This window comes from Aythya marila (assembly GCF_965140915.1).
Source record: "Aythya marila genome assembly, chromosome: Z".
Taxonomy (NCBI): domain Eukaryota; kingdom Metazoa; phylum Chordata; class Aves; order Anseriformes; family Anatidae; genus Aythya; species Aythya marila.
In genome coordinates this window covers 13,872,792-13,885,012 of record NC_139080.1, presented here as the reverse complement: position 1 = coordinate 13,885,012, position 12,221 = coordinate 13,872,792, and the positions used below count along the sequence as shown (strand labels likewise).

Here is a 12,221-nt window from a genome sequence, read left to right as displayed (position 1 = left end):
TCTTACAAGTTTTGTGGCTGCTGCCTGAAATGAGGTCTAAACCTTGTATCTCCTACTGTGACTTTTTCTAGCCATGGATTTGATGGACTAAATAATTGCTTCTTTTCTACATATACACTGGATATGATTCAAAGTATATTCTTGCAGTAAGTATTCTTTCCACTGCTTTGTCACTGCAAGGTGATCTAAAATCTAATATATGTGTGATTTGTATCCAATTCTAGGCAATGTTACACTGACCAAAGTGCTATGGAAGTACATGAGTCTATATTAAAATCAAATCCTAAAAATATATTTTGATGCAACACAGTAGGAAATAGACTAATTAAAATGAGGATTAAAATTTATTGCATTAGCCAACATGTGCAAAAACTTGCTTCATCGTAAGAAGATTAAACTATCAGTGAATACCTACTATTATTAATAAAGAGTCTTATTATGAAAAGGTTTGCTGGGATATGTTTTGCAAAGTAGATTGTTACTACAGTTACTACAGAAAGTAAAAAACTACAAAACTTGCTGTGTTGTTTTTTTTTTTTGTCAACTTATATATACTATTGCAGACTACAACATAATGTATTCACTACTAATGTATTCCAATTCAGAGATAACATAATGATTTTGAATCCTTTTACATATTATTGTTTCAGATTGTGGAGACAGTGATGTTTATGATGATGTAGATTCCTCGGACTTCCCTCCACCACCTGACTTCAGGCAAGTGAAAACAAGAATTACTTAATTACAATTAGAAATCTTTAGTACACTGTGGCACATTTTCAAAGTGTTTACTAGAGGCAAATAGTATCCTTTATTTGGTGGTGTCAGGTTTTGTAGTTCTCATAACCTTGCTTTTGACAATGGCTTTTACTACAGATTGTAATAAAAATGGTATTAGACTGCAGAATAAGTAAGCATGTTTTGTATTTCAACAAATTTAGCCCTTGAGGGACCAGAGATGTAAATAAATGAGTGACCTAAAGACCATTCATAGTAGATTGTTTGCATGCAGTCCTCTTTCTATCAAAATCTAGAGATTATATTGTACTTGGAGATATGTATTGTACTTGATTCAGCTGCTGCAATATTTTGTGAGGAAAGGAGATAGAGCCCTACACTACCAGTATGAAACACATCTGGAGGTGTAAAGTTCAGCTTGGAAAATTTTATCTCTGTACCAGGAAGTCACAACCATCTCTGGAACACAGATGTGTTATGAGCACAGATGGATCTGTGGAGCTGACTGCAACATGTCACATTCTGCTGCCACTGACTTGACTCAGGTGGAGTTAAAAAGCAGATTGCAACACAAAAATCTAGTCTAGAGGCATTAAAACAGAGAGATCTTTCTGAGCTCTATATCCAAAGGAAACAGCATGGCCCACCTTAAAGTTAAATTATTTGTATGGACCCATGCATTCACACTCAGTGAAACTATCATCCACAACTCTGCAGAGAACTGGAAGGATTAGAACTCAAGATCAGACTTTAAATTCACAGGTACAGAATCGGGAAGGGCAGTTAGGACGTGAAACCTTTTCTTGTTCATTGGCACAAATCAACAGTATCAGGGATGTGAAAAAAAGAACAGAATTTTAAATAGAGCATGTAATGCAGATTCCCTGGAGTAGCAAGTTCTTCTTATGGGCACAAAAGACTAGGACATCTATTGTATGAAAGGCTAAGGTGTTCCAGCTGCTTCCAATGTGGGACGTGTTATTCAGCCTATTGCCCAAAGATACCTAGACCTCACAGAAACTGTCCTTTGCCTAAACGTTCTAAAGTGATGGATATTGTTTATCTAAACTATTTTTGGTAGATGTTAAGTTCTCATTGCTTTATTGGCTAGATACTTCGAAAAATTTTCCATATTCACTGGTGTAATAGATACATTAACGTCTGAATTAAAAAAAAAAAAAGTCAGAAAGACAACCCCAGTTTTTCATTTTTTTGCAAACAAACCTATGTTGTATTATCCATGTCAGTTTTGTAGAGTGAAGAAAATATACTTATGACATGTGAAAGGAAATATGTTTCACTAAAATTACCACTATGATTGTCAATACCTCAAACGTGTTATTAATTTTGTTTTATTTGTAATGTCATGTTTTAGTTCACCAAAACCAGTAAACCTTGGAAAAGGTAAATCAGATGAAAAAGATCCACAAAAACTTAAAAAGATGGAAAGAGAAGAGAAGGAGTTCAGAAAAAAGTTCAAAGTAAGTTTTGTTCACATAAAATATAAAGACTAAAATATCCATATGGTATCCTCAAATTTGTAAATAATCCATTATTTTGCCTTTGACAAGTGAATCATTACTACTTGTAAAAATAGTTATTGATCCCTAGTAAGTAAAAATGGCAAGCCTGGGCACTTGTTAGATAGTATAAACAATTATTTGCCTAGCTTTCAAAAAATCTAGTAATAAATGGGAATATATTGTTATAAAAATGCATGATCATAAGATTTACCATATTGTGTTGTTGTTGTTGTTTTAATCTGGCATCTCTTTCTTTTTTTTTTTTTTTTTTTTTCCAGTTTGAAGGTGAAATCAAAGTTCTTTACTCTACCACCACAGTCCAGGATTTGCCCCAAAGAAAGTGGGGATCTAAAGACTTACAAGTTAAGCCAGGGGAGTCACTTGAAATTATACAAAATACAGATGATACCAAGGTGCTGTGCAGGAATGAAGAAGGAAAATGTAAGTCGTATTAAAAAGCTGTGGTACAGAATGCATATGTAAAGTATAAATTGAAATTTAATTTGAGTAAGTTGTCAAAGAATACATAACTCAGGACATGAAAAAACAAACAAACAAACAAACAAACAACAACAACAAAAAAACACTCTTTCCTGTCATACTAAAGTCTAATGTTTTTCTTTCTCCTTGCCTGATGGTTAACAGGAGATATATTTGTGTTATTGTTGTTACTATTTACAGTAGCTCCTTTAGTATGTTAAGAGTGTCAGACCTTAAAAAACTTAAAACTCCAATAGTCAAGACATACCAAACGTGAGAGAGATCACAACTTACTTATGTAAACCTTGCTTTGCATTAGCTAAGGAGATGTTTTTGTTGATTCTCCATTTGCCAAACATAGTATAGCTGTGACACCCCACAAAATCTAGTTAAACAGCAAAATCCTTGCTACACCTCTTGAAAGTTCTTGCCCATAGATTGCAGCCAAGGGAAAATCAATGACGATATTCTTCCTTTGGGCTGCCGGAGCTGGAGTTTAATCTTTTCAACAGGCTGGGGGAAAAACTGCTTAAGAGTCTTCCCCCTGCTAGCTGATCCAAGGCATATGTCCTTGTTGGCATCCCTGCCTGTTTTGGGAGCTGCACAAGGCCTTTCAGTGTTTCTTGAAACCCTTGGACAGGGTATGCATTGGCAGAAGTTTTTGCATTCTTTGGAGAAGTCTGGAGCATCTACTGTTGGTTTCGATTTCTTAGTATGCTTCTGTTTCAATGCTTTTCAAACCTCCTCATAAAAATTCACTGTGTTATAATAGATTGTGTCCAAAGCGGCAACATCCTTCCACTCACCTTTGCTTTTAACCATTGGCTTATGTAGAAGACAGTCCAAAACCATACACCTCTGACAAGGATTCAGATGATTTCTTTCTATTTCTTTCCCCTCTGTAGTCATCTGTTACAATCTGGAGCATAGCCTTCTTCCTGGCAAGCCTGCAGGGTGAGGAGAATTTCTTGCATAAGAACACAAGTTTTTCAAAATATGTATTGCCTTACAGCAGCCACTTTGCAAAGTGAGGCCATCGATGTCACATTTTTTGAATCAAGCTAATAGCAAAGCAGAAAGTAGCTCATGTTGTCTGTTTTCCTCACATAGTCTTCAAAGCTTTTCAACCAGTAACAGAAGCTACTGCTTAGCTATGCATAAAAGAGCAAAACAAATAAAAATATCCTCCCTGAAAACCCCTGAATATATTTCTGTCAATTTTCACATTAATTAGCAACCTGGAGTCCTATTTCATTTAAGTACATGACAGTTGTTGTTACTTTTCTAGTTGGAGTATCCTCATATCTTAATTTTACCTTTTGATGGCCAGATAGATATAAAATTAAGATTTAGTTGGTTTTTTTTCTGTTTGTTTGTTTTGGTTTGTTTGTTTTTTTTTGTTTTTTTTTTTTTTTACTTTCTTGAACATTAATTTTTCCATTTGATCTTTAACATACAGAGCACTTCCATGGTTTCATGCCTCTACCACCAGTTAAACAAAATTAGGAATTATACTATAAGGTCTTCTCACCTTATTAAGCAAGGACTGATGTGCTTAGGAACATATTTTGTTATCACTTATTTTTATTTACCCTAAAAGTCTTCCTTATTCTTGCCTTTGTCTGAGCCACATACCTTTTGAAATACAGAAAATCCTTCAATTCAATTCCATAGATTTTTGAGAAAAACAAACAAACAAACAAAAAGTTTGTAAGAAGGAAGAAATAATTCCTTTAAGTAAAACACTAAGACCTGGAGATAGACTGATTTGCAGGATAACCCACAGGCGTACTAGCAGAAAACTCATATTTTCTGTAGTCTACTAGTAGTTCTTCTGAATACATGAAGCAGCAGCAGCTCCAAGAATGCAAGAATGCAAAGGATGTTTACAAGCTAATAAATTTATACTAAACGTAATTAATATGGCAGTATACAGGTTACTAAAAATGTGTAATTTTACTGTGGCCATTTAAGCCTCCTAGGAAATAAAATAGGGAAACTTTTGCAATAATTTCAAATCCAACATAAAATGACATTCCTACTTTAAAACTTTTCCTATCTTTGTACAAACATCCCAATGTTTAGCTACAAATATATAATTGCTGTCACAGTTTTCTCTTTGGTTGGTATGTTATACCATTTGACAAATATTTCAGTTGATGTGTTTTTCCAAATACAGCAAGCACTTTTTTCAAGGGCTTAAATATGTTGGAGAAGAATATGTGTAGTTTTATCTGATTTCAATAGCAATGCAACAGAGAAATTGATAAATTCACTACTGAATAGCTTTTCTAAGGTAATTTCATATTTTAATACAAATATTCTTTATCAATTTGGATACAATTAAACATTTTAAACAATTACAGTTCATAATAAGTCATTGGTGTGTATATCTTGGAAAACATTTTTGTCCCTGTAGGAAATGTAAGGCACCATGTTATATTAAACAGGTAAGTAAGAACAATTAGACATAGCAAAATTCTGCATGAGCACGGATCCAGCATACATTGTTATACATCTGTATATCTTCCTATCTGAAACATTTTAAAGATAAAAACTAAATTTCACTAGTGCTAGCAAGAGAAGAAATATCATGAATACTTAAATTTAACTTATCACATATAACACATATATTTCCATTTTACAGATGGGTATGTTCTGAGAAGCAATTTAGTTGAGAAGTAAGTATAAAGTTATCGTTTTGAAAAAACTGTTTTAATTATATACTTTGTTCTAAACTGTTTGTTAAATAAATAGGAAATTTAATTATTTCAGTATGTCATTTTAGTCCTTTAAAATTATATATTTTCATGAAGTTTATATTTCTCAAGAAATTATCTAGTATGCCACTCCTTGCTGCTTAACCATAAACTCTTGTTTAGGCCTTGAAAAATTACATAAATGGAGTATTATCAGGACTACAATCTATTACTAAAGTGCAAATTAATTTGATTAGGTATATTGATGTCAATTTCAAATGTTTAACTAAAATGGACTACATTTTCATTAGGTTAATTTTTATTTCAGACTCATTGGGATTGTGCAGGTTTGGCTCCATCTCTCAGAATAATTTTATGGTTGTAATCCAAAACTCTCATCAGACAGAGCTTTTCCATTTCCTTTAATGGGCTTTGTGTAAGACCTCTAAATATCCAATCAGATGTCAATTTTAGAATCTAAGCCTTATGCACGTGCTTAGCTTACAAACATGTATAGCCTTATTGGCTTCGAGGGGACTGTCCATATATCTGACTGACATTTTGAAAACTCCTACTTATGGAGCAGATATCTTTTACAGACATTACCTGAAATCATTATGCAAAAAGCTGCTCCTCCAAAACCATTATAGTATTGCCAAGTACTGAAACAAGTAAGCATTTCAAGGCCATACTGATTTTTTTCACTCATTTTTCCCATCTTTGATTTTAAAAAGATCATTCAGTCTTTCATTTTTAATGCAAATGCCTCTGATTTTTTTTTTATTTTTTATTTTTTTTAGAATAGCTGCTTTAAAACACAATTTTAAAAAATCTTTTAATAAAGCATGGATTTCACATTAAAAAGAAATGTATCCAGTTTTACCCTTCCCTGAAGCTCCTTTGGCCTCAGTGTCTTTCTCAACACTGTTTTATTACCTAAATAGCAAATGAATACTTGATAGCATGTCTGCACCATACTGCTACAGCTTTTCATAGCTGCATGTGTATAGTAATATCTGATGTCTCCATTTTTAAATACATTATGTTTTTCTTTTTCTAACTTACAGTGATGGAGAGATTTATGATGATATCGGTGATGGTATGTTGAACATTTCAAACAATACAGTAACTATATTAAATTACAACGAATAATTTTATCTTCACTCAAAGCACTACACAATACTAATATGTTTGGCATTCTATTTCCATTTCAGATTGCATCTATGATAACGACTAATGCAGAATTCTGTGACAGTAAGCGCTTCACTGAAGACCAAAATCAATTTTGGACTTCCTAATTGTCATGCAAGAAGCCATTAAAGCTGATTCCAAGTTAATCAGTTACACTCTTCAAAATGTACATTACTTGCTAATCTTTTTGTAGAATTTCAGGGGTTTGTCCTCAGTTGCTTTGTAAGATATATATATAGTGCCATTTATCAGAGCAGTTAAACTATGGGGAATATGAACTAAAATTAAAGTTATCATCTTCCACTTCCTTTCAACTCTGGTGACAATCCATACAAAAACAATTCTTCTTCAATTAGCTACACCCAAAGAGGCCAGTTCAGGTCTGTGAAGGATATAGAGGACAACAAATCCTGGGAACAGGTTTCACTGCAGCTCTGTTCTAGTAAACAGCAGAGACTGTCACTCTGGGGATGAGAGCATCCTGAAAAGGAATGCTTCTTTTGGGGATAACATCCTGTTATGAAAACAGGAAATCAAAAGTGGGCATCAGTTTGCTGACCTGCCCTTCCAACTGTAATAGCATTTGCTACACTGACATGTACAGACATGTGCCTCCATTGCTGAAGTTTATTTTTCTGTGTTGCACTAGTGATAGATTACAGTTTCCTAAATTTCTCTTTATTTTGTAAGTACTTTTTGACTAATATTAATAGTAGAACGTTAACTAGTTATGTTACATACAGAACTCTGAGATATAAACCATAGAAGAGCCTGTTTTATAGTGTAGTGTTGCTCAGAATATCTCTGTAATGTCTAGGTTAAGATTTAATTTTTGTTTAGTTTAGATATGTTGTTGTCACTATAGTAATGTAGACATTAAAATGGACTTACATGGAAGTAATGCAAGTAATTTCTAGATTAAAAATATATGTATTTATCACACCATTTTGATGCTATCTTTTTCTTCTAACTAGTTTCTAGCCTGAGGTTTTTGCCAGTGTCTGACACTAGCAGTGTGTGTACCTGTGGGAGGTGCAACCAGGTACAATCATAGAATCATCTGGTCCAACCACTCCCCACCACTAATATCACCCACTAAACCATGTCCCTAAGCATCACATCCAACCTTTCCTTAAACAACCCCAGAGATGGTGACTCCACCACTTCCCTGGGCAACCCGTTCCAGTGCCTGACTGCTCTTTCTGAGAAGAAATGTCTCCTCATTTCCAACCTAAACCTCCCCTGGTTCAGCTTGAGGCCATTCCCTCTAGTCCTATCACTAGTTATCTGTGAGAAGAGGCTGGCCCCCAGCTCTCCACAACTTCTTTTCAGGGAGCTGGAGAGAGCAATAAGGTTTCCCCTGAGCCTCCTCTTCTCCAGACTAAACAACCCCAGTTCCCTCATCCATTCCTCACAGGACTTGTTTTCCAGGCCTTTCACCAGCTTTGTAGCCCTTCTCTGGACATATTCCAGGGCCCTTCTAGTGAGGGGCCCAAAACTGAACACAGTAATTGAGGTGCGGCCTCACCAGAGCTGAGTACAGGGGGATGATCACCTCCCTGGTCCTGCTGGCTGCACTGTTCCTGATCCAAGCCAGGATGCTGTTTGCCTTCTTGGCCACCTGGGCACACTGCCAGCACATGCTCAGGTGAGCATCAACCAACACCCCCAGATCCTTTTCCTCTGCACAGCTTTCCAGCCACTCTGCCCCAAGCCTGTAACATTGCATGGGGTTGTTGTGGCCAGAGTGAAGGACCCAACACTTAGCCATATGAGCCTCATCCCAGTGGCCTCTGCCCATCAACCCAACCTGTCCAGGTCCCTCTGCAGGGCCTTCCTACCCTCCGGCAGATTGACACTTCCCCCCAACTTGGTGTCCTCTGCAGACTTGCTGAAGGTGCACTCAATTCCCTCACCCAAATTATCTATAAAGATATTAAAGACAATGGGTCCCAACAGTGACCCCCAAGGAACGCCACCGGTGACCGGTTGCCAGCTGGATTTCACTCTGTTCACCACCACTCTCTGAGCCTGGCTGTCCAGCCAGTTTTTAACCCACCAAAGAGTGTACCTGTCCAAGCCATGGGCTGCCAGCTTCTCCTGGAGAATACTGGGGGAGACTGTGTCACAGGCCTTGCTGAAGTCTGGGTGGACTACAACAGCCTTTCCCTCATCCACCAGGTGGGCTACCTGGTTATAGAAGGAGATGAGGCTGGTCAGACAGGACTTGCCTTCCATGAACCTGGACCCCCCTACCCTTTAGGACTTACTCCCAAGTTACCCTCCCTACGAGCGTCCTTTACAGTTCCAAGTCAGAAGTCCAAGGTAGCAATTTTACTGAATCCACTCCTGATTTCACCAAGAATAGAGAGCTCTGCCATTTCATGGTCATTCTGCCCAAGACAGCTCCCAACCACATCTCTCATCAGTCCTTTTCTGTTTGTAACAGCAGGCCTAGCGGGGCTCCCCCTTCAGTAGGCTCACTAACCAGCTGAGTCAGGAAGCTGTTTTCCAGGAATGTTCTAGACTTCTTCCTCAGGGCTGTACCGTATTTCCAGCATACATCTGGGAAGTTTACATCCCCCCCCAAGAACAAACACTGGTGATTGATTGACTTTTTCCAGCTGCTTATAGAGCACCTCATCCTTCTCTTTGTCCTGTTTTGGCAGTCTGTAACAGACCCCCAGCAGGATGTACACCTTGTTGGCCAACCCCCTGATCCCGGGGGACCCTGACCCTGGGAGCTGGGACAGGGGAGGATCAGGCTGGGGGTTAGGGAAAGGTTCTGCACCCAAAGGGTGGTCGGGCACTGGGACAGGCTCCCCAGGGCAGTGCTCATGGCAACAAGCTGCTAGAATTCAAGAAGCATTTGGACAATGCTCTCAGGCTTATAGTTTGTTTTTTGTTTTGTTTTGTTTTGTTTTGTTTTTGGGTAGAGTGGAGCCAGGAGTTGGACTCAATGATCCTTCTAGGTCCCTTCCAATTAAGGATATTCTCTTATTCTATGATTATTTTTTACACTGGACTTGGGGGAAAGAGAGCATCTAAATGAGGCATTTCCATGCTAATCCATTGTAAAAAATACATTTATTCCTAAAGTGGCCAAGATCATTGGTGATGCTTGTAGCTGCATGAGCAGATAGCAAAACAAAATAAAGTGAATGTATGTGCCATAATAATAATCTCTTTGAATTTGCTTATATATGAGAATTCACTGGAATTCAAAAGTTTACAGTCAATAAAGAAGGTGATCAAGTACAGAAAATGGGAAGTGTTTGCAATGCATGATGCTTTTGCTGTTTTGCAAGATAATCAAAAAACTGTCACAACCAATGTGTCTGCATCAGTGCAAGTTCTCTAGGTAATCAAGTCTCCTGTGATCTTCAAGGGCAGTGAAATACACTATGCAAAACAGTACAACATAGCAAGCCAGCAAGTTTAGCTTTTAAATATAAAGAAAAAAATGGCTCTGTTTAAATCAGTGAGAGATTTGGTCTCACTTTCAGTGGAGGTGAGATTTCATCTTACACAAGAGCCTTTTACGGATGGTTCTAAGTACAGTAAATTTCTAAAGAAGTATAATACTATGATAACAAATGAAAATAATTGTAGAGATAATAGCCAAAAAGCTGCTTTACACTGTATTTAAAATCACTGATAATATACTGAAAAGCTATATGCGAACTTGCATTTCCAGTCCTAAATTTCTTGTTCAAACTGTCTTCCAGGCATACCAATGCCAGTTCTATGAGTAAACATCAGCACCAGCACACAAATTTAAAATGTTACATTTTATATTAAGCACAATGAATCTGGCTGGCTATTGAGCTTCTGGTGGTTGATTTACTTTTGGGGGACTTTCTAGAGAGTATATGCATCAAACTAGTGGTGTTCCAATGAACTGGAGTGAACTCTGGTTTAGAAACTTGCACATTCAGAAATACATGATCCTTTGTCAGTTAAAAATAGGATAAAAGTTTTAATGCTTTATATAGCTAATTATCTCAAAATGAGTTTGTGTTACATTTCTAAGTATGTGCACAATCCTGTTTTAGTTTCAACTGATAGGAGAACTCCATGTGTTGCAGTAAGACCAACAAGGGAAATTCCCTGTTGTTTTATCTTGCATTACAGGACCTCAGCAGAATACAAATCTCTTTTGTTCCCCTGCAGAGATGTAAATTTTATTCTTTGTCAGATTTTTTGGTTGCATATTTTGAATAGCTATTCCAGTTTCTTAACCTTAATGAGATGTAGGTAACATGTTCCCTTAGTTAACATTAGACTGGTTTTATGATGCATTAAGTCATCACAATAAATAATCATAACATAATTTAAGCTAAAAAATGTACATTGTTTGATTTGTGCACTGTTTGATATGTGTATTTTTTGACCAAAACTTAGAGCGAGAGGCACGGAGACTTGGAATGTATTATAAGGTATTATACACTGAAAAATTACCTTATTTCTCTCTTTTTATTGTTATTTTACCAATGTCATTTGCTGGATACAATCTTCTTCCTTCTGAATAAAAATGTACTTCCTCACAAGACATGTGGGCACACCATCTTCTGCCAAACTAGAGCAGCAGTAGCTGAAAAATAATTTCTGGAGACTATCACTGAGCAGCAGAGTGAAAATCAGCTTTATTATTGCTGCAATGGCAGCACGGCTACAGTGCAGCATTTGTTTGTCAGTAATTGCTGTTCAGAAAGTGAAATGTAAGCAGAAAAAATTCCAGACAGGAAAATCTATGCTTAGGCAGTTTAATAAAGACTATACTTAAGGGTTTTTGCACCTGTAATTTATTGTATTATCTTTTCAAAGTCATAAAAAAATGAAAGGAAAGCTGTTCTTTCTCTTGACACTTTTCCCTCTCCTAACTCCATCTATAAACCTGGAGTATTTGACGGTGCCTACTGAAATATTCAGCACTGAAAACAGCAAAATATTGACATAAATAGCATATTCTGGTATGGACGCCCCAGTCAAGTTAAATACTACTGGTTTCCATCCATGTTGTACCTCTATGGTGCCCTGGTAAACAGGGTAAGCAAAACAAAAAGTGGGAGGGTGAAAAGGACTCTGGTTCAGCAGCTTTAGAACATTTTCCCTGCTTTGACCACAGGCCTTTTCCTGGGCTGCAGGAATGCCACTGATCTCCTGTGCATTCCTGTGTTAAGAGGTTTATATTTTCGATCCTCATAATTGCAGATCCCTTGGCTACTCCTCCCTTGGTGGTAACAAAACACTCCTCTATGTGTGATCTGCTTGCATAATCCACCTCAACAGCAAAGACTGGTGCTATATTATGAGGAAGGAAGTTCAGCGTAGGGGTCCAGATTCACTGGGCTAAGGATTAGTCCTTAGCATTACATTGCTTTACGACTAAAATGGGTGCATGCATGCATGCTTGTGTGCATCTCTGTGTATGCATTTTATGGCAAATAAAGTAACTTCTCAGGAAACAGATGGATCTGTAAAAGGAGTCTTATGACTTCTGAATAGCAGCCACAGACCATCCGACGTGGAAAGGCTTTTTCACAGACAGTCTCACTACTGAGTGAAGTTCCTGGATACTAGAGAGGGC

General features: G+C 37.1%; 1 protein-coding gene across 4 annotated transcripts in view; it reads left to right on the top strand.

The window, feature by feature from the left end:
* FYB1 (FYN binding protein 1) overlaps positions 1 to 10,875 on the top strand; it is a 69,139-nt gene extending 58,264 nt beyond the window's left edge. For 3 of the 4 annotated variants that reach the window (XM_082784340.1, XM_082784342.1, XM_082784341.1), the window contains exons 14-19: positions 651 to 717; positions 2,114 to 2,219; positions 2,540 to 2,702; positions 5,389 to 5,422; positions 6,508 to 6,539; positions 6,655 to 10,874. In XM_082784340.1, the coding sequence (XP_082640466.1) occupies positions 651 to 717; positions 2,114 to 2,219; positions 2,540 to 2,702; positions 5,389 to 5,422; positions 6,508 to 6,539; positions 6,655 to 6,677 (425 nt within the window). In that variant the 3' untranslated portion in view covers positions 6,678 to 10,874. Of the gene's footprint in view, positions 1 to 650; positions 718 to 2,113; positions 2,220 to 2,539; positions 2,703 to 5,388; positions 5,423 to 6,507; positions 6,540 to 6,654 lie in introns of all 4 variants that reach the window. The other variant, XM_082784343.1, reaches the window with a different exon arrangement.
* The last annotated feature ends 1,346 nt before the right edge of the window (positions 10,876 to 12,221 follow it).